We start from the raw sequence: 23,522 nt of genomic DNA on the forward strand, positions 1-23,522 counted from the left end.
ATTATCGCATATTTAAATTTGTTGTATATAAAGCAAAGTAGTGTAAGACATCCAGTAATATAAGTTGCCTATATTTGGCGCAATTCAGTGAAAAATGTTATCTTATTGCTTACCTATTGGTTTTTTTGTCTGTAATAATGAAGGAATAAAATATTTTTCAATATAGTAAAAATCAACAGAAGAATCTTTTCTTAAACTATTTATTATTGCATATTTTAAATTGTTTCCTAAAAAAGTAGTAGTAGATGCGCAGTAACGGGAGAAATCAAGCAAAACTTTTACGTCAGCACAAATTTATAAGAAAGTAGCTGCTGCAAATTATATTGAATTACGATTTAGTATAGTATTTGCATAATTTATGTACACAATATTTAAAAATCTTCAAATTAGAGTACAACTTGGCGTCAAATAACAAATATTGTATATACATCGGCAATGAAGAAACAAATATATAACTCACTCTTTCAAAAAAATCATGTAGATAAGTATATATACAGCCACGTAACTTTTCTACTCTTTACTCTTCTTCTTTCCTTCCTTCTTCCTACTTTTTTCTTCCTTCGACCTAGCACTTCTGGGCGTCTCGCTTTTTGGTTTTTTAGGCCTCTGCAAATATCTTGGCGTTTTATGTTTCTCAGGCGATCCGGCTGACTGAGGCCTTAGTAAACGACCCTGTAAATGGTATGAATCTTTTCTTCGCATAGTGATCTTCACTATGGAAAAAACGTCAATGGGAACGGTAACCGCTTCGAAATTGTTGAACTTTTGGAAATGAATGATCAGCTTCTTTTCCTCATAGGTCCATATAGTTCCTGGGCAAGCCTGAAAATATGTATTTTATTAAAGAAACTTGCAACAAGAAGTATATCTATGATTCGTTGATCATACTAAAGCATTTGAATGTGTGACGATATCATTCTCCTTAGAGCCTTTTTTAGAATTATTATTGGGTGCAATTTAAGACAAATTTGGCAATTGCCAAAAGATTGTATAGTTCTTCTCAGAACCTTCTTTCAGTTGTGACGTACGTCAAATTATTAATTTGACACAAATATGACAGCTATCAAGATTGTATTAGCCAAATGAGCACTTGTTATGTAATTAACATATTCTATTTATTTTGACCTACTGGTGCTTTGAGGGACTTTTCAGCACTTCACGGAAGACGGACTGGGCGGGAAAGTCCTCAACCCTAACACGGCGCGACCCAATGGCTGATAGGGAATGTTCCTGTATATATTCAGAACAGGTGCGAATAAGGTCCAACCAAATAAGTAGCCGTGGATCAACTGAGGGCATGACATAGGGCAGCAGCTATGTCATTATTGCACTGGGGCTGTATGATCCATACAGGTCTAGTGTAAATTACTCACAGGTGACTACATCTTAGTTCAACCGGCGGCTGTGAGACTGCGATCAGGCAGGCAGCGGGAAACCACCTGATTATCTTCCCAGAGAGCGTTATGAAATGACGACTAAGCAAGAAAATTCTGTGCTCTGCATTTATCTCGCCATATCGACTGCGAGTCGAATAGTGTGAAATGGGCGATCGGGCAGATGACTGTGAACGACCAGGCAGTATCTGCGAAGTGGGATACTGGAAGATCAAACTTAACATTATGTAAAAAAAACCGCATCGCAACATGGAATGTTAGGGGGCTGCTACAGCCAGGTAAATTGTATATATTAGAAAATGAACTGATCACGGAGAAGATACATATCTGTGGGATATCTGAGACACACTGGGAAGGCCAAGGACATTGGGAGGCCACTCACTACAAAGTTTTCGTGTAAGAAGCTAAAAAATCACGACAAAAAGGCGTAGCAGTAAATGATCGAATATTCAAAATATCTCTAAACGCTAAACCAGCCAAAATGCATATTTTACAGGTATATATGCCAACATACAGGAAGATCTGAGGGAGATTGGAGTGAGGGGCTGGAGAAGACAGACACTCGATAGGGAAGGATGGAAGAATGTTTTGAAGCAGGCCAAGGCTCAGGAAGGGCTGTAGCGCCAACTGATGATGATATGCCAACATCAGAAGCGGCAGAAGATACAGTAGAAGAAACATACCACCTGATACATGAAAACATCTCTAACTTTCCCAAAAAGGAACCAATGATGATAATAGGAGATTGGAATGTAAAAATAGGAAAAGCTAAAATAGACGACCATTTGAAAGGACCGATAGGCGAGCATAACTTAGACGAGCGAAATTAACGAGATAAACGGCTCCTTCAATTTGCCATCGATATGGATCTTAGTATAGTAAACATAATGTTTAAACATCATCCGCGGAGATTATCAACATGGTCTTCGCCTGGAGGATGATACAAGAATCAAATAGATTATATTCTTGTCACTAAACGATGGAGGAGCTCAATAATCAACGTGAAAACAAAACCAGCTGCAGACTGTGGTTCCAACCAGAAAATATTACAAGCAAAATTTTGCATTAAGTTACACAGTAAACAATCAAAAATAAAAGACAAAAATTGATTCCAAAACCCCCGGAAAAGTTTAGAGAAGCATTAGCAGAAGCTGACCTACAAGGGACTACCGGAGACCCTGACAAAACGTGGGAATACCCAAACCTAACCTAACCTAACCTGACAAAACGTGGGAATACACAAAGAAATGGATCACTGAAGCCATCAACAATACTAATCCCAAAGACAAAACAGCTAGGAAAAAACATTGGATGACTGAAGAGACTCTCAATCTTGTAGAAGAAAGACGAAAACTTCACGAAAAAGACAAATTCAAAACAAAAAGAAATAGAGATATGCACCATAAATACAACTATAAAACACTTGTGCAGAAGGGACAAAAATAATTATATTAAAAACATATTTGTACAACTAGAGGAACATGCTGACCGCCAAGAATCCCGAGAACTTTTCTCAAAAGTCAAGTATCTACCGAGAGAATTCAAACCGCAGACACAGATCATCACAGATAATAGTGGGAATACCATAACAAGCCCAGACGGTATCGCAGAGGTATGGAAACAATATTGCGAAATACTATTCTCTAACAACGACTCAGACAATAATTCAGATAAAAAGTTTTAAACAAAAAAACAAATTATTTTGTCGAAAATAATAGTATATTACTTTATGAGGCGGAGAAGCATGACTTTTCTTGACGCGCCCGATATTACGCGCCGAACGAAGTGAGGCGCGTAATAGAGGGCAAGTCAAGAAAAGTCGCTTCTTTGCCGAATAAAGTATACTATTTTTTCTTCAAACGTAGCAATTTTCAACCATAAATAGTACAATTCATACGCTATTTTTACTCGAAATTAACTGTGACAACTATCAAAGTCGTCTAGATGTTAGAAATTAAAATAATTAAGTCGTCGGTGGGATTTGCGTCTCCCTGGTTACAGTTTTTTGACAGTTGTTTGCAATTATTAAAGACAGCTTATTGTTGGTGCAACCGCAAGGGCAAATTTGGTGCGAAAATGGAAAACCTAAACGAAATTGAGTCCGCGGCTAATGATGCAGTAGCACGTTTGGGGCCCTCCAAGTCCGATAAGAACGATAATGCTCAAAAAATGTTAAACCCTCATGATTCGCCAACATCGGGAATGATTGCGGAAAGTTGTTCTCGACCACCAGTATCATCAACAATTATTACCAATGCGTATCAAGAGTCGGGAACATTTTTGCACGGTTTCAATTTTGAAAATGCCTCATTAACTAATTGTACTTTTAATATTACTATAAATAAAAATGATCTTTAATTGTTGTTAATGACATTTGTATTGTTGCTTTGTGACATGTTTCATATTGTTGCCATGACAACATTTTTCCCTCCGCCGTAAAGAAATGGGAAAAAACTGCTGGCAGCGGAGACATCAAACTTTGACAGGATCAAGTTAGATAAGTAATCTCATCATTATTTGACGTTTGAAGAAAAAGAATTTTAATTTAGAAATGTTCAAATATATCTTAAAAAAATTCAAATCAGAAGTTAATTGGCGAATATAAACAAATCATCAAACAAGTTGCTTATCCTCACCTCTATTACAAGTATTTGTTTCGATACAATGATTTTTACAAATATGTTTATGACATTTGTTAGATACAAGTGATTGTTATCACGCTTCATCCTACAAGGACATGCATTTGTTTTTTCGCTATCTAGTAAAGAAATTGGGCACTTGAAAAAAGGCTGAGAAAAGAACTATAGTATGCAAAACACCTTCGTAAGAAATAACCTAACACGTACATCAGTCAAATAATGACAAAAACAAGCTTGAAGACATTAATAAAGTTTCCTAAACACACAATTTTAAACCATTGGAGCTTACACAATATCATCATCTATTTTACAAAATATCAAAGAAATTTTTAATGCTTACTAAGTTATTAGAGATTTGTTAGTTATATACTCACATTTGCATATATCCTTAGAACAGTTCCAGTTTTTAGCACGACCACATCGATTTTATCTTCCCGGACGTCGACGACGACGCAATCTTCTTTGCAGGGTCGACCATTTTCTATGTAGTGCGCCAGATACAGGTCTATACTTGCGTCGCCCGCTTTTTTGGCTTGGTATTTTTGGAGATTGCAGTTGGTAGCGATGGCCTCCACGTATTTTACGTCCCATTTAGGTGGATTTGTGTAACCTGGACACAAGTAACATTAATTAGATTCGATAATGATGTTATGCTATGTTTTAGCATAAACAATACAAAGAAATACGAGACAGTGATCGATGACCCGAATGACCAGCTATACATAGGCCACTGCAGAGTGGTTTATATTCTTAAAGAAAAACTAACAGACTTCTTTGGCACGCATAATATCATTCCTAAACATCAATGTGGATTCCAACCTAGTTATTCAACTTCAAATGTATTGTTTGACCTAATCGCTCTTCTCTCGTAATCCATAAATGATAAAAACATCACATTAGCAACAAATTTCGATGTCCAAAAGGCTTTCGATTAAGTCTGGCATCATGAACTGATTAGAAAGCTAACAGAAATTGGCTTATCTGTATAATTCGTGAATATTGTAAAATGCTACGTAAGTGACACTATGAGGGAAAAAATACAGAAGACCAATTTACATGGCGCGAATGATACTTTCAAACTAATTCTATTAACGCAGGGACAACACAATTACGATGTATAATTAGTTGTAGTAGGCCTAGCAGCGTTGGCACATGTCCAGAATGTATTTGAAAACAAACTATTAAAATATATATTTTTACATATTTTTCGAAACACACAAACCAAATTACAGAGGTACCTCGACATACGAGTGTAATTCGTTCGGTAATCTTGCTCGTATGTCCAAAGCAATTTTCCCCATTGAAATTAACTAAAATGTCATTAATCCGTTTCAGTCACCAAAAAAACACGTTAGTTGTTTTTGTTAAGTGTTTTTAAATAAGAAAAATGTATTTAAAAGAAAAAACATTTATTTATAAGTAACAAAAAAATACATACATGATGTAAATCGCTCGTGCCTTCTCACATATGATGCTTTGTGTTAAGGTTACTCATTGAAGCTGCTTCTCTATCACTCACATCATTAGTAGTTTCTCCATCTTTTCATGGAGAGAAGTCCGGAGCTTAGAAATTATTGTAACGGCCTTAGCTGGCATTATACCATTTATCACCTCCTTCAGGAGGTTTAATTACAGTGCATATCATTGATGTGGTACGCCCGTACATCCTCGCCAAGTCAGTTACTCGTACACCTTGCTCATGTTTTTCAATTATTTCACGTTTTAGTTCAATAGACTATTTTATTAGGTTTTATTTCAATCATCTTCTTCTTCGAACCCATGGTTGTATAAATAAATGTAATATTGTAATGTACAAAAAGCACAAAACGCGAATCCAACTTATCAAGATAATAGATCTTATATAAAGATCTATTACCAGTAAAACTATTTTTTATTTACAAAGCAAATTAGAAGTAGTCAAATATTAGGCATGAATTTAAATAAAAACCGATTCCTCGTATCTCAAATCTTGCTCTCATCTCAAAGCAAAATAACGCTCGCTCCGCGGCTCGTATCTCAAAACACTCGTATATTAGGGCGCTCGTATATCCAGGTACCACTGCATTGTCTTATCTTTGAATATAAACCTACTAAACACAAATCAAAAGAAGTTGTTTCGATAATATCGAACAAAGATTAATTAGATAGTGACCTGTTGATATTTTTCCAAATAATTATGTTTTTTATATGGCTACGATTATGACTCACCTAAACTGGCAGCCAACAGTCGATGGACCATAATATCTGCATATCTTCTAATCGGAGAAGTGAAGTGAGTGTATATAGGAGTACTGAGAGCATAATGTTTAAATTCTTCGGCGCCGTCTTTAACACTCGCACAGAAATATTGCGCCCTTATCATTGCTTTTGAAGTAAAGTGGTTGAGAGCTACCGCTCTAGCTTGACCTAGAAGAAATGACATAGATTAACAATGCATAGTTAAATTATCATCACGTTACTGTCCTCTATAGTACTTTTACTTAATTAAAAAGTTAATACCGAAAGAAATTATTGGTAAACTAAAATGATATAATTAACACTGGCTAAAGAATGCAGCAATGACTTTCTCAATACAATGGGTAGACCAATTTTGCATTCTTGCAAGATGTAGTTGTTGTATATTTATCTGTTGAGGTTCCAAATCTGTATTTCTAGTTGAGAAATGGTAAAAAAGTGGAAAATCAAATATATCAAAATTAGCTCACAGAAGATCTTCATACTTAAAGTCTATTGATGGATCTATTTAGTAGAAGTAGAATATATCGGCTAAAGTTCATAATTAAGAGGGACTTACCTATAAAATCATCAGTAATATACTTCTTGAGTGACGTGGCTATGGCTCCAGAAGAAGATATGTCCAAATGCATGCCATACAGGGCCAATTTGTCTTGAAGAGCAGTTAACATGGTAACTTTGGGCGGTTCATGGCACCGCAAGAATGCTATTTCTGGAAAATCATCATAGATCTTTTGTGCTACTGATATATTCGCCAAAAGCATAAATTCTTCTATCAAACGATGCGATTCCTTGTTTTCATAAATGGAATAACTTACGGGCTCACCTAAAACAGTTCATAGTAGAATTTATAAACTTGGGCTTGTATATTTATACAGGAAAGTTATATTAAGTAGCCCTTAATATTCTTACTACAAAAATAATAAAATGATCTCTCACCTGATACAGGATGAAGTGAAAACATTAATTTCACATTATCAATTCGTAAGGCACCATTCTTTATCCGTTTCTCCCTTAATTTTACAGCTATACCTTGCAAAATATTGATAGTATTCACTAAATCTTTAGGTTCAAATCCATTGTAAATTTGAGGAAAGTCCTCGACACCAAACTCCTTATCTGGGTTTTCTATAACCGACTGAGCATGCTCATAAGCCAACTTAACACAAGAATTAAGTATACTTCTTGTAAATCTTGTATTTACAATGTCCCCATTTTGGGTCATTTCCCAAAATACAGAAAATGACAACTTATCGTCACCAGGCAAGAGGGAACAAGCTAAACAAAGTTCAATGGGAAGCATATGGTAAGCTTTATCTACCAGGTAAATTGTAGTTGCTTTCTGGCTAACTATTTGGTCCAGTTCTGTGCCTTCTTGTAGGTAAAAAGCTGCATCTGATATATGGACTCCTATTTCTAGGTTACCTAAAAAATTTCAAGAATATGTGAAATCCGCAGGTTGTTCTGAGTCATTAAGTGATGTGTAAAATTATAAATAAAAAAAACAATTATAAATATGAAGTGATACAAAGAGTGCAATAAATATTATTATATAATACTTACCATTTGGCAAACTTTCTACTGAGAGAGCATCATCTAAATCCCTTGCAGACTCAGGATCTATTGTGAATATACATTTTTTCCTTAAATCCTCCCGATATTCAAACTCTTTCTCAGGAATAACTTTAAGATCTGGCAAACTATTAACGATCTCGTCACTAAAGGGTGTTATATCTAAATTATTCTCTTTCAAAATTGACAAAGATTCAATTTGGAGATTACCAGATTCTCCCAATTTCTCAATTAGAATACCTTTAGCATAACTGGGAATATCCCAGTCTAATAACTTTCCTACAAATAAGATATTTTCAAACTTTTTTGGCTTGTCTTTAAAACCTGTTGGTAAATACAGTTCTGAAATCCTCATGGGAGGAAACCTTTTGTCTCTAGGAGCGAACAGGGCAAAAGTGCCTTCTTCATTGTCAATCCATTTTAGAAAACCTACACACGTTCTTGGATGAATCTAAAAAATAAAAGTAGTTGGCTGTATACCATCGTTTAAAACACTTATACAGAAGTAAAACACTTCACATTTTTTGTATTTAGGTATAAAAGATATAATTAAAACTTTTTTAAAAAGTGTCGTCAAAATTTATACAGGAGCATAACGTGACGTTTTCGATCTAGATTAGATCATCCTCAGTGTCTTCTTTTGTAATTAAAGCTAAAACACTAAAATTGCTGTGTAGTAGCTGTGACATCAATACATGGTTTTACATTGTTCCAAATTTAAATTCTAATGTGACTCCAGGTCAATGATATTGGATAAAAATTTAATACTTAAAGAGCAACATGTTTCTTTGCTTGACTTGAATATGTGGTTCTTGTCAGTTAAAACGACACAGACCAACTGACAGCTTTAGTATTGGGGTAATAAAGCTAGTTTTGCAGTAGACCGGGTTCTTGGTAATGGGGTAGCCACAGAAGACAATCTATCAATGTACCACCGACAATTGGGAAGATTAAAATCTCCCAGTATACTTAACTTATATTCTGAATACTTTTCAGCTAGATTATCTACATTTTCTGCAAATTCAACATACTTCCCAATGATATTGCATGGTGGAAAGTAGGCAGTTGCAAAGATAAACTTGTCGGTGTGGCCAATCTCAATCTTGACAAAGAGATGTTCGATATTTTGAGTCGCTGACAAATGAACACTTTTTATGGTTTTCCGGACAGCTATAAGCACTCTTCCACCTCTTTGGAATGTACTTGTTTCTGAGGATCTATCTCTTCTATATATGTTGTAGTCAAACATTTGCAGTTTGGGACTCTTTATGTCATCTGTTAACCATGTTTCATTAAAAACTAAAATATCATATTGTGAGTAAGAAGTATTTTCAAACAGTAGCAGATGTTTTGTACATAACCCTCTGACATTCTGAAAATACACCAGCACTTTTGAAGTCTCGACTGAGGGGGCTTTGAACCTGGTAGATATGTTTAGTTTTTTCGTATTAACTTTTGCATACCATTAACATATTTCAAAATGAGATTGGATTCACCCTTATGCTGTCTGTCTCTCTCTCTCTTCTCTCTCTCTCTCTCTCTCTCTCTCTCTCTCTCTCTCTCTCTCTTCCTCTTTGTTGCTCAATGACATCCAACTGTTCCACTCTATCTCTCTCATTATATCCTTCTGTCTGCTCATAACAATGGATTTCATTGATTAATCAATATATCCAAAGTGTACTAAGATGGTAGATATTTAAAACAAATTAGTATATCAAAATGATTTTTATAAAAGTCTGTGATGGATTAATTCTGCCAAAAAATTGCTCTAGTTTAAAACATACAAACCTTTTGTAGTACTGAAACCACCTTGGCTAGATTTTGGTTAGAAGAATCTCCTTCTTTTTTAGGTATAAGCTGTAACACCACCTGGTCACCCTCTAGTGCTCTATTTCTATCAGTGATAGATGTTATGCAATAATCTGCAATACTAGAATCGTCATTATTAACGTATGATTCTCTGCAATTTTTAGGGTTGATCCTAATAAAACCTTTCACCAAAGTACCATTTGCCAAACCTTCATCAATATCATTTTGGTCCATATATTCACTGAATGTTGCCTGTTCCCTTTCTTGTTCTTTTTTCTTTCTTTCTCTTCTAGATTCTTTCTTGGCATATTTGCAGCATTTAATTTTATTTGTCTTTTGTCCTGATTTTTTAAAAAGCTTTGTAACAAACAAACAGGAGGATGATCTGCTGTCAATGAAAGACCTCAAATTGATAAATTTATCTTCAATATTACGTTGCCTGATAATTTTACTGTTTGTGTTAGTCCTAACAGCTTGAATGGAGAATGTTACTGGTGTTGTATCTTCAATGGTTGCTGGGTTAGTACTAGCTGATGGTATTCGTTGTCTAGGACTGTTAGTAGATTTCCCAGCACTGGTACTTGGAGAAAATAATAAATCTCTAAAATTTGATGATGATGAACGACTACAATTTGAAGACACTGAGTGCCTAGAAATATCTTCTTCGTCGTCTTTCTGTTTATGTCTATTCCTATATCTTGGTTTTCTTCTGACCTTCTTAGGGGTTTGCAACTCTCTATCTCGTTGATGATTTGAGGTAACATGCTGTACATGCACATTTGCTCTGACTGGATTGTTGGATGAATTGTTAACCATATGCACCACAGTATTGCTTTTATTTACATCTGTAGATATAGATAATTGTTGAAGAAAATCTGTACACTGGGAAACACGGTTTGACATTATCACAAAATCTTTACGTTTGCAAGAAAAATACACTAAAAATTTATACACCCAATAATAGTTTTACATGTACTTCCCGCGACAATAGATCATTATAATGATGATGATCTATGGTTATGGTTATCTATATCTCTATATCATAATTGGTGCACAACAATAATGATTATAAATGTCAAGTAAATGTCACAAACAAACATAACCTTTTACATGTGACTTGTGTCAGTTTGACAATCATTTTGACACTTCCGGATTTTATTTCATTCTACAGGAATCAAATTTGTAAAATATTGCAACATAAAACCACGGTTCGTATTAAATTGTTGGAAATTAAAACCTCGTCATGACATAAATTGTTTTAAATAAATTTGATGTTGAGGGTTCATGTAACTATGCATTAATGTAATGATGTCAAGAAAATATTAAAAACTAAAATTCATTTATATTAAGCAGGCCATCCTATTGGTAATCCATGGAACAATTAAGATCCTTAAAAGTGACTTTAAATTGTAAAAATCTGTTCAAGGAGGTGCAATAATAATTATTTAAAATGAATGCGCAATTCTTCACAAATGAAATTTTGCGCATGATTTGACAGCTCCTAGTGGTGTAGGAAAACCATCACGGAACAAAAATTAAGGTTGTTATTAAATTGTGGCGTGCGCAGAGGAATCATTACATCAGCTGTTCAATACATTATGGTAGTTGTTTGTGTTTAGTAATTGCAAGGTCAGTCTTTGTGCGAGTATAAAATTGTTTTGAAAACGTTTTGGTACTTGGACGTGTACAGATTTTGAGAATAATATTTTCGTCGTATTCCACGCAGTTTCCACAAAAGTGTTTTCCTTCTTCGGACTCATGAATAGCACAGGTTCTTCTGACTCAAATGGATCCAAAAATTATTTTGTAAACTTCAACCAGGATAGCACGTAAGTTTCGTTAATATTATTCTTAAATGTTTTGACGGGTGGTCGAAAATGTTATTTATGTTTGACAAATGTACCTATGGGTTTTCTTTTTACGCTCAAGCATTTAATTTGCGTTTTTGCGTGAAAATAGGTGCGTCATTTTGCAATCAATCCTCATACGTTTTTTACAAAAACGAATGTATTTTTCAGTTTGACCTTTACAACAATTTTAGTTGTAAAATACTTGTACGTTGTTAGCTGGTCTAAATGACCCTGAGTGAAAATTTAGAAGGCAGAAAATTTGAATATTTTAATTTTAAAATTGTAAAGGATATCACATCACAGACAAAACAAGAAGTTTTGTTTTTAAATAGTACTTGTAAGAATGCTTTTATCGGAGTAAAAATTGTTTTTTTATTATAGATTACGTGCATTGAGCAATAATATTTTTAATTTTCATGATATTGTATCTTTATTTGGCGATGGGGTCACTTTATAACTTCCCTAAATTCCACTATTTTTTTAAAGATATTTTTGATGGAAAATATTAATTATTTGTTTAAAATTTTTTGAAATTGTTATATTTAAATATTTAAAATGCCTATGTGGCACTAATTTTTGTTGTCTTAAGCATTTGGTTGATATTAATGTGACTAACCTTGGATGTAATTAATAACTAGAGATTGCTGTGATTTTTTGAACAGTTTTTTTAATACTGTTGATAAAAATGTGTTGTTTATGAGTATATTTAAAAACTACTGTAGATAAAAATTATTAAATATGTTTTAAGTACACTGAAAAAACTTTGTATAAAATATAAAAAATATAAGTAGTATTAATAAGCTTATTTAATGTTTTAAAAGAAAAAATTTTGGAATTTTATAATAAATATTACCTTTTTAATAGTAAAGATAAAACAATTGATTTTGTTGTACTTAATGTATGTAATGATAATGTATATTAAATAAAAACTTGCTCGATACTTGTATTATATCAAAGTGCAAAAGAACTTATTTTAGCAACCCTCTTTTGAGCCATTTCTCTCATTTGAAGTGGATTGAAATAAAAAAAACTCAAACAACTAACTGACAGTACTGATCTTTGCCAAAAGTCCATTTTCCAGGGGTTCTGTTCTAGGTTGTATTTGCCAGACTCCACTGTCATAAGTTATAGAGGATTCCATTTAGTATTGATATTGCTTTCCCACCCTGTATGTTTCTGTATTATATTATATGGTATATTGTGATATAATTCGTAATATTTGGGCCTAGATATTTATAGTTTTCATAAGGCCTGATGTGTTCCCCATTTATAATATTAAATCCTATTGCATTCTTCTTATGCTCATAGTTTCTTTTTCAGTTACGTTGACATCTACCCCCATTTACTGTATTCTTCTATGAGTTTCCTTGTCATATATTTCAGATGATTATGGTCCTGTGTTATCACTCTCTGATCATCTGCGAAGTACAATGTATATGGGATTTTATTGCTGTTTAATGAAATGCCCATTCCTTCATATTTCCTTTTTCATATCTTTAATGCCTGTTCACAGTATATTTTATAAAGCATTGGTGAGATTCAACAACTGTTTTAGGCCTTTATGTTTTCTGAGAGTGAATTCCCTATTTAATTTCTGTAATATAGTAAAATAACTTTTTACATAATTAGGCTTTTATTCATATACAAGTTGACATTAGAATGACAAAACAATTATTTGAATACTGACAACTGTCACATTAAGAACACTAAATTATACTACATTCACCCGACCTATTTTTGATCAAAATCTTGCAAATATCTAGGTTTATTTTTAAATCTGATTTACTGCTAGATTGAAAATCTGAATTTTCCAATCTGGTCATGATTATCATCAGGTACATGATTCAGTTCTAAACAGGTAAATTTTCTGTCTCATCTGGTATTGATTCACTAGTGGAATTCTCTAGTTGTATTACTTGGACTTTCATTTTCATCGTTATCGTGGTTCAAAAAATTTTAGCTGACCTCTAGGAGCTAAATGCTTCGTTGCAACTGTACTTTTCTTTCCATTTAGATACTGTATTACGGCGTAATCTGAATTGGCTTCTAAATGATCAACCTCTTCAACTAAAGGATCAAATTTACTTCATACAAATTTTCTTAGTAATACCACAGATTAAATAACAATCAGAATGCCCACTCTCAGATGCCATCTTTGAAGTTTGTCAACAGGTAACATAGATCTCAATATGTTACCTGTTGAACAGTTGAAAATGGCCCTAAAGACACTCCATTCGTTTTTTCTATTCAAAATACTCTCAACACATTTAACAAAATATGTTGTGCTTGAGAATTTAATGGTTTACCAGGCATATTAGAGTCCCTTCCCATATCAGTTGGCCCAATGTTAGATTGATAAGAAAATTAAATTTTAGAGAACGAAAATAAAAGCGCAGCATAAATTTTAGAAGTTTTAATGAATCAAACAACATTTTTGAATTCACTAATTATAGATTTATAACGTATATTATAATAAACGTATATTATATTTTATAACGTAACAAAAACTATTGATTAAACAAAATAATAATAAATTTAAAAAAAAAACGCATAGAATATGTACTATTAACAAAAAAAAAATATGAAAGTGTACCGGTTTACATCCCCTTTGTTTTTAATGACATCCACAATTCTTTGAGGCATAGTTTTTACCAAGTTCTGACAAAATTCTAGTGTAAATGAATCCCTTATTTCCTGCAATTTTCCTTCAATTCGTTGACAGACCTGGCAGGATGTTTTCTCAAAGCTTTTTTCATTTCGCGCCACAAAGTCTCTATCAGGGACAGGTCGGGACTGTTAGAAACCCATTTCAAAAGTGGTATGCTATGGTCTTCAATCCGTTTAAACTCTTTTTTGGATTATGATAACCTGCGCCACCCTGTTGGAAGACAAAATCTTCCGCTGATCTTAAATGGTGTTCCATAATCGGCAAAAGAGATTCTTCTAAAATATTCAAATATGTGGCCGTCTTTACAATCCTATCGAAAAAATGTAACTTTCCCACACCTTTAAACAACATGCTGCCCCAGATCATGACAGTTGCAGGAAATTGGACTTTTCTCTTCAGACAGTCAGGATGGAAAGCTTCATTTTTCCTGAATTATCCGACTCTTAGTGTCTCCAACACACCCTTCAAATCTTGATTCATCACTCCATTCCATTCTATTGAATCCCATTGGGACTGAGTTCAATCTTTATGCTATTTTGGCCACCTTAGTCTATTTTTCTTTTTTTTGTTATGTTAAAGTGGCTTTTCCGTAGCCTAAAATAAAATTTATAATGAAAAATTGATCAAAAATGAAATGCATTAAAAATAATTCGTACTAATTCTTTCAACTATAAAACTTACTTTGTAAGTACTAAATCCTAATTTGTGGGCCCCTCGGTGACAGTTTGATCTAGAAACGTGTCTTCCAATAACGTCACTCAATAAAACGCTTAACTCCATATAATTTGCTCGTCGATTTTTCACTATAATGTGTTTAATGTCCTTCGATCTGCTTCGGTTATTTTACTTTTTCGTACATTTCTAGGTTTTGTGACGACCGAACCTATAGTTTTGTATCTTCTGACTATATTTCTTACACTATAGCGTGACAATTGCAAGATTTCCGAATAGGATTTTTCAGAATTAAAAAATCTAATAATGATTGAACAAATTTTCTCAATGATAACTTTACCTCGACCCATTGTACAATCCACAAACGACAAAAAGCTTTACAATACTACAAAATACATTTGACATTAACTGACAATAATATGAACAAAATAACGGAAACAAGTAGAAAATATGGACTGGATATAAACACCAGCAAAACCAAGCTAATGATCATCAGCAAGGAAACATAACTGGAGCAAATCTGTATGTGAACCAAATGAGAATTGAATGTGTCTCACAATACAACTACTTGGGAACTATAATTAATGAGTCGTGGGACAATACCCAAGAGATTAAATGCAAAAAGTGCATTCTTGACTATGAGTTCTGTGTTCAAAAGTCATGACCTCACCCTAGACACAAAAATAAGGCTCCTTAAATGTTATGTATACTCAGTACTTCTGTACGGAGTAGAAACGGAAGGCCTAATATGGAAATTTAGAAAAACATGCAGAGTATAATAAAAGTGCGGGACGCGGGACTGGACAAGCGTCTGTCCCGCGTGAAACCCTAGACTATGATATTTGTTCGGGTCATTGGAACAAGGTTGTTTAAGCTCTTAATAGTGAGTGGTAGGAATTTTTGTATTGTATGTTTCGGGCAGTGATTTTGTCAAAATATTCTGAAACTGAGTGAACCGACTATAATATACCCGTATATTACGTTTTTTCCTTTCTTTATTTCGTCGTTAGTTTTTAGTGATTTATTTATTTAGGAAAGAAAAACCATTCAATAAACATACTATCATCAATAATAATAATAATAATACAAACAAAACAAACGCTACTATTTTATCTAATCTGTGCAACGCGCGTGTTCTTTTAATGAGTCAGATATTTCGATGTGACGTGAATAATTATTTGCATTAAATGGTAAAACGATATGCATTGTTGTCTGGGAGCTCGGATAGTAGGCTATGTCGCGTTAAATTTATTTGGAAAAGAAGCAAAAGTTCGTCTACCAATAAAAACTAAAGCATTGTAAACGAAATTTCAGTTAACTATCTGATAAAACTCGTTTAATGCTTTAAAATAGCGATTTATGAATGTTGATTTATTAGTTTGTTGCGTAGAAAACTGTAAAAAATCTAAGAATTCTTAATTTTCAATAAAAGTCAAATAACTATTGTGTAAATGAAAATTCAAACAACCTTGAATGTGCTATTGCGTGGAAAGTTGGTGATTGTAGTGTTACAAATATCGTCCAAATTTCTGAGTGATTCGTGGGTTAATTTAAAAGTTATTTAAATTGTTTATCTCCAACAATTTTTTTTTGTAATAATGTTAGTCACAAAAAATTAACTTCCAATGATTCTATGGCTATCATAAGCAAAAGGGATTCAAATGAATTTCAAAAAAGTGAAAAAGAAAAACAATTTCCAACATTGCAAAACTTTATTACAAAAACATTGTAATTTTTTCCTTATTAACAATTTGAAAACTTTTTAGCTGCTACTAGGTGAAACATTTTTTCCATGTTCGAAAACCTGTTAAGTTTTCACATTAAAAAAGTTGTCCTACATTAATAAGGGACAAAGTTAGTCCCGTTTTTCGACCTAATTTTTTTTACCTAATCAGCGGTATTAGAAAGATTAAGGACTGGAGTTTTCATGCAAAAAGTAAAAAGGATTTCCTTTGAATGGAGTCGTCTAAAAAGCTTAAAAGTGTGGAGCTCCAATTTCGTCAGCTTGGAGTAGTCTTATTGCACATATTGCAAAGTCTAAACGAAAAAAATAGCCCTTAAAATAGAACAAATTGGTCAATATTGCACGAATTTGATTAATTTATTATATCTATAGTTATACCACACCAAGCAAACTAAAATATAAAAATTTATCGCGGATTGTTGACCTTTTTTAAAACTTATCAATCTATAATTTTAAGTTGAAATTTTAATACAATGATAAACAAATTTTACCTGATCGGTATCAGAGAAAGTTTCAGGTAACAATCACTTTCCGAATTATTCATTTACATGTATCTATGGGTCGTCGTTATCTATAATCCATAATCACTTTCATTGTTTGGACATTCTATTTGAAAATATTTTATGAAAGGTAAAATTCTGTAGAAACGCACAAATGGGGATCGTTAAATATTTAAGTTTGTATTATATAGTTATTCGGAGGGAAAACTATTCAAATGTTTAATGTTTTAAATGAAATTTCTTACAAAATCTGAAGATTAGAGATAAGGAATGGATTTTATGGTTAGATATCAACTAAGAACGTTGAGGTCACAATAATTCCATGGTGATATACAGTAATTTTTTATTTGGATAATTCTGTAGAAACATTCTTTTTTGTGAGTTTTGATCTTAACCTTTCAGTAGACGCAGTTTAATTTTGTGTATCAGTAGTCGCACACGGTCTACTACACCGGTCATAAAAATGACCGGTGTCATTCCATGTACTCTGGATGTATTTTGTTTAAATTTCAATAAAATATTCTATCGTTTATAGTTTTTTTAACATTATTTATTATTATTGACGTATTTTGTTTATTTAAAATGTTTATTTACGTAGCACAAAAAATATTCTGCAATTTTTGTAATAGTTTGATTTATTCTCTTTTTTACTAAACAAATTACAATTAATTTAAAATTAGAACATAACATATGAGTCTTTAAGAACTTATCAAGAATCTTATACAAAAATAAAACATTATTTCACTAAGACTTATCATAAAAAAATATTAGAGATGTCAAAAAACATAATAAAATTAAGCCGGAATATTGTTACAGTCATTGCAAATTGGATTTACATGTTCCAAACAAAGATACTTTTTATAAATCGGACAAAAATATTTTGTTTTTCGATTCTTTTTCCATCCACAGTCACCACACCTCCCAATTGCTCCCGAAGTTCTTTGAATTGGCATGACATCTTCATCCAAATCTTCATACCTTATTATCTTGGGTATATAGACATGTTGGCTTCGATTCTTCTGGTGATTGTACGTAAGGCTAAATGCTAAATTTTTCATAACTTCTAGTCGGGTCTTTGTGGAATTTGGAATGTTACAATTGTAAATAACAAAGGAATTTATTGCTGTAACATTTAAAATGCTGTACAAAACAACCATAGGCCATCTTCTACTATAGTGCTTTTCCATCATATTGATAGCACATTATGTATGCAAATCCTCAACAGGTCAAAAAACCATAGGCGTCAGCCTATACTTGTTTTGAAATAAATAAAAAAAAATAATATTTTAAGATGCCGTCAACAATTATTCATTAGCTTTTAAAAAATCTTCTGTAAAATAAGTGTCCACTAATCTCACTATACCTTTTTTGTGCGTAAAAAACGTCGGTATATATGCCACACGATTGTTGTTAATTATACACGGGTGATTAACGAGAGAATTCAATGTTTCACACGAAATAAATTAATGTAAACAGTAATTTAAAGGTGATTATTGTTTTCTATACAAGTTATCGCCTGACACAAAAAGAATACCTTCTTTGAACGATTACCTGGAATTACTGATATGATAAGGCTTCACTAATGATAGTTTAAGTAGTTTTTATGCCACATTACAGCTTATGCCAATAATATAAATTAGAAATTGTTTGCATCTTCCATTTAGTTTGTAGATGTACATTGTTCATGTCTTACCTACCTACGTTTTTGGTGTCGATATTTTGTTATTTGCATTTAAAAATGACGTCGACAACAGGTTTTATCCCGGTTAAGTGTAGTTTTAAAGGTGCCTTCAGTCTAAGAGAGAAAAATATAATATTAAATGTACACAATGCACTTGTACATCAACGCCCTTTAAGTAATGTTCGTGAAATCGTTAACATGTGTTCAAATATGACAGGTGTTGGAAAAGCAACAATTTATAGATTCGTAAAAGAAAGAAAAGGAGGAACTGTTTCATCTTCCAAGAAGAGTGGAGGGAGTAAACCCTTGGAAATTGAAGAAATACATAAAAACATGATAAGACGCAACGTCCACTCATTTTTTTTAACAAAGAATTTCCAACATTGGACAAAATCCAAACATTAATTAGAGAAAACGAAGAGTTACCAATCATAAGCAACAAGAAATTATGGGGACTATTGAGAGAGATGGGATTTCGTTGGCAAAAGAATAGAAGAAAATCCGTTTTAATTGAAAAAGATTACATTGTATGTTGGAGACGAGATTATCTAAGAACTATTAAAAAGTACAGAGAAGAAGGGAAAACAATTTTTTATTTGGACGAGACTTGGTTAAATGAAGGTCATACTGTACCATATCTATGGGTTGATACAAATGTGAAAAGTTCCCGTCAGGCATTCATCGAAGGTGTATCTACTGGAATAAACAATATTTTCGTTAGAAAAGGACGCAGACTCAGAATAACCCATATTGGAAACGAATACGGTTTTGTCAATGGTGGATTATTAAGTTTTGCCTCAAAATCAACCAAAGATTACCACGAGGAAATGACTGCTGACGTTTTTGAAGAATATTTTGAGCAAATGTTGGATTTAATTCCAAAAAATTCTGTCATAGTCATGAATAATGCTAGTTACCATTCAAGACTAGCAGAAAAATTGCCAACAACGGCATGGAAAAAAGAAGAGATAATCGAATGGTTGGATAAACACACAATTGAGTACAAGGAGAATTCGACAAAAAAGGAATTATTACCTATTGTAAGGCAACATAAAGCAGCTTATAAAAAATATATAATTGATGAAATGGCATTAAACCGTGATGTAATTATTTTACGTTTACCCCCATACGGTCGGGCGGACGCAACAACAAAACTTTTAAATTAGAAGACTTACAATAATTATTAGAACATTCCTTATCAAAAGTAACTCCAGAAAATTGGAAAACTGCTGTTAGTCATGCTCACAAGGAAGAAAATAAAATGTGGAATTTGGATAATATGACTGATGCAATGCTGGAACCGGTAATAATTAACATTGGAGTTGAAGATTCCTTAGATTCTGAAGAAAGCAGTGAATCTGAAATGGAATTTGATTAAAATAATATTCATTTTTTTTACAAATCGGCCCCTGTTACGGCCACAAATTATTTTATATATATCCAATAAAATAAACATCTTACATTTCTTGCAAATTCATTAGTACCTGTTAATCTCCATCACTCCGACACTGGCAACTTTATTTAGGGATTAGTAACCCTCAAAACTATTGTATTCTATTCTGCTCCAACCTTTATACCTGGTGGTCATACTCAATTTAAAATTGTTTTCCTATATACTTCTGTAAACTTGTTGACAAATATCTATTTTTCATTGAGTCACCCGTATCAACAGTTTAGGGATTTGCATACATAATGTGCTATCAATATGATGGGAATGGACTATACAACGTGTCACATCATATTGTGTGCATAATTTTTCTACGGTATCAACACCGCTTTTTGTGCTGTTATATGCTAATATGATTTCCGGTTCTCCAGTTACAAGATCAACGTTATTCATTGTCAGTCGGAAAACCTCTAAACCAGTGCCGTCCTTTTTCCACAAGTCTGTTATATTAGACCTAAAATGTCACGAATTTCATCAATTGTTGGGTCAGTTGGGTCTATATCTTGATCACGACTGACCTTCTGCTTTTTTGCTTCTATTTTTGTATTGGTCCCATCAACAATTATTTGCAACATATCAATATCAAATAAATTGTTCCAGATATCTAAAATATCGGTTTTCTGTCTGACACATTGTTTTGAACCCGGAAGCTGCAGAACAATATTTTCACTTCGAGTTCTGAAGTTCTTAGGGCCAATATGCTTAGCCCATTTTGTTTTATTATCTTTGCCAAAAAATATGGATCAATGGCAAAATCTGTCTCGTCATCTAATTCTTCACTTTTCTGTTCCGTATCGCTTTCCTCCAAGTTTTGTTCTACATGAACTTCTTCTCTCGATTGCTCTTCATCATCATACTGATCACCCGTCGAAACTTCTTCAAAAAGTACTAACAATCTTTTTTGCATTTTTTCATAATCCATTAGATCTGAAAAATAAAGTTTTATTATAAAACAATTACTTACAAGTCACAAAATTCTATCACTTCTCTAGACACACACGGTCCACTGCACCGGTTTTACAAATTACAAACTTACAGTTCGAGCTTCGAGCATCAACACTGCAATGATACACAGTCAATAAATGTATCGACTTCCGATTGGCTTTAGAATTGACCGCCATTGACTCCGACAAGCCGCGTCTACTAAAAACTGAAAAGTTAACAATATTCTTCTTCACTGCCTAGTGATCATGACTTTAAGGTCCTTCACTACCTCGTTCATCCATCTTTTACGGAGCTTTCCTCTTGTTCTTTTTTATTGAGGTTTCCATCTCTTGATTACTTTTACAGTTTGAATTTATCTTTTAGACTTACAATCTAGTCTGTAAGACCAATAAGCAAAATTTAATTCTATAAATAGCCTAACCTAACAGAATCGATTAATATCAAGTTACAATCTTCAGCGTTCTTAGTTTTATATCTTAGTTTAGTAGACCACGTTTTACTTGTACACTTTACACCGCACCTTTTGGCACTTTAGTTTAACACTCTCTCTATCCTATCAAGTGGTTTTTTTCTTTTAAGTCGCCTAATCACGTTAGTATTGTCTAAGAGTTGACGAACCTCTGGATTTACGTGCTGATGAAGCATTTTTTCATGGCCCTTAGCTTGTTTTTTTATTATCTCAGTATTACTTTGACCTAAGTGACGTGATCAATAAACCTGGCTAATTAGAAAGAGATGCAGGGACTGCTTTGCGTCAGTTTTCTCTGTCGCACTGGGGGAACGGGCTGGCATTGCAACGATCAGTCTATCTTGTATTATATGTCTATGGTTGTTTGTTCTGTTTAACCCCTTACACCCCTCTTGGGAAATATTACCATAGTGTATACGAAACATGAAAATGTTTTTGATGTTTAAAGATTGTTGTTTCTTTGAGGGTAGTTTACAATTTGACATTTCTTTTTCCAGATCTTTAGCAGTGGGCAGCAGAACAGGTTATCGTCTGTACTCTCTCAGCGGTGTCGACACACTCGAACAAATATACAGCAATGGCACCGAGGACACGTGCCTTGTCGAAAGGCTATTCAGCAGTAGTTTGGTCGCGGTGGTCTCTCTGGCTGCCCCCAGAAAGCTGAAGGTGTGCCATTTCAAGAAAGGGACGGAAATTTGTAATTATTCGTATTCCAACACTATTTTGGCCGTCAAACTTAACAGGTAAGTCACAAATCAAATGATCTGTTACGAACATGTGAGATATGGCAACGTCATTGAAGATATATTAAAGTTAACATCTACACCACGCAAAGTTTGTTAATTGTGTATGGTACAGCTGGTTCCTAAAGAAATGATACTACTATCATAGTATAAAAAAGAAAATTTGTGATTAAACTGTGCTACTATTATAGTTTATTTTTATGAACGAGAGAGTTATTAGCATAATTTTAACTGGTACCTCCGACCACTCCATGGGCGTGCTCAAGATTAATTGAAAAATTACTTTGAATAATTGTAAAAAATAAATGAATTATTTCAGTGTTATAAAGTGTTATGTGTATGTAAACAAAAGTGACCTCTTTTATCACACACTATATTAGAACTGACTGGCCTACATTAAAAAGGGTTTTAAAAAATTCACATTTTTTTTAATTTTTAAAAATTACAAAAGAGAAAAAGAGTTTTTAAAACCGTCTAAGGTATGTTAAATAGATGAATAAAAATATTAATATAAAACTTACAGCTACTTGTTACAAATCCAAATCAGATTCAGAAGATGAACTTTCAGAACCAAGATTTATAATAACTGGCTCGATCATTTTATCAGTAATATTGTCCAGCTTCCACATTTTTTCCTCTTCTTTAATAGTGTGATTTACTGCCTTTTCCCAGTTTTCAGGATTTACATTATTTACGGCCTCCAAAAACAACTGTTTAACATCATGAATTTTAAAAGTGGTATTTTTTCTTGAAACTTCACTCTTTATCTGTGCCCATACCAGTTCAATCGGGTTTAATTCACAATGATATGGTGGGGATCTAAGTACTGTCATTCCACGATTTTTGGCAATTTCATCAATTTCGTATTTTTTAAATTTTTCTTTATGAAGGGCACACAACGAATAAAGTTCCTTTCTTATAGATCCGGGATGGTACGTAATATTTTTTGAACTCAGCCAATTCTGCAAGTCTTTTTTTAACCACTTGGTTGTGGGCAGTCCTTCTATAAGTCTGGAGTGATAACTTGCATTATCCATTACTATTACACAGTTCTTAGGAAGAAGATCTATCATTTGTTCGAACCATTCTTGAAAGACATCAGCGTTCATGTCTTCATGGTAGTCACCGGTACGAGTTGATTCAAAAGTTAATAA

General features: G+C 33.2%; 2 protein-coding genes across 6 annotated transcripts in view; one reads left to right on the top strand and one right to left on the bottom strand.

Moving 5' to 3' along the window:
- Positions 1-184: 184 nt before the first annotated feature.
- On the bottom strand, positions 185-10,749 carry Dis3l2 (Dis3 like 3'-5' exoribonuclease 2). Its single transcript, XM_072522043.1, has 7 exons — positions 9,629-10,749; positions 7,832-8,291; positions 7,208-7,693; positions 6,828-7,094; positions 6,242-6,439; positions 4,408-4,643; positions 185-822 (listed from the first exon to the last, which is right to left on the bottom strand). Exons 1-7 carry the CDS (start codon positions 10,550-10,552, stop codon positions 511-513), a joined length of 2,883 nt encoding a protein of 960 aa, XP_072378144.1. The 5' UTR covers positions 10,553-10,749; the 3' UTR covers positions 185-510.
- A 398-nt stretch (positions 10,750-11,147) lies between these two features.
- Atg18a (Autophagy-related 18a) overlaps positions 11,148-23,522 on the top strand; it is a 34,869-nt gene continuing 22,494 nt past the window's right edge. Inside the window, exons 1-2 of one of the 5 annotated variants that reach the window (XM_072522044.1) lie at positions 11,148-11,478; positions 22,123-22,368. In XM_072522044.1, coding sequence (XP_072378145.1) covers positions 11,408-11,478; positions 22,123-22,368 — 317 coding nt within the window. In that variant the 5' untranslated portion in view covers positions 11,148-11,407. The remainder of the gene's footprint in view (positions 11,479-22,122; positions 22,369-23,522) is intronic. The other 4 variants (XM_072522045.1, XM_072522047.1, XM_072522048.1 and 1 more) reach the window with 4 other exon arrangements.

Source organism: Diabrotica undecimpunctata, chromosome 2 (assembly GCF_040954645.1).
Source record: "Diabrotica undecimpunctata isolate CICGRU chromosome 2, icDiaUnde3, whole genome shotgun sequence".
Taxonomy (NCBI): Eukaryota; Metazoa; Arthropoda; class Insecta; order Coleoptera; family Chrysomelidae; genus Diabrotica; species Diabrotica undecimpunctata.

What these genes read in the sequence shown, in the direction of transcription:
- Dis3l2 (XM_072522043.1), bottom strand. Translation starts at nt 10,552, where the DNA reads ATGTCAAACCGTGTTTCCCAGTGTACAGATTTTCTTCAACAATTATCT. An exon ending in AGTAGAAAGTTTGCCAAATG is followed by an intron (nt 7,694 to 7,831) that starts GTAAGTATTATA and finishes GAAATTTTTTAG; the next exon opens with GTAACCTAGAAATAGGAGTC. An exon ending in TATTACTGATGATTTTATAG is followed by an intron (nt 6,440 to 6,827) that starts GTAAGTCCCTCT and finishes CATTTCTTCTAG; the next exon opens with GTCAAGCTAGAGCGGTAGCT.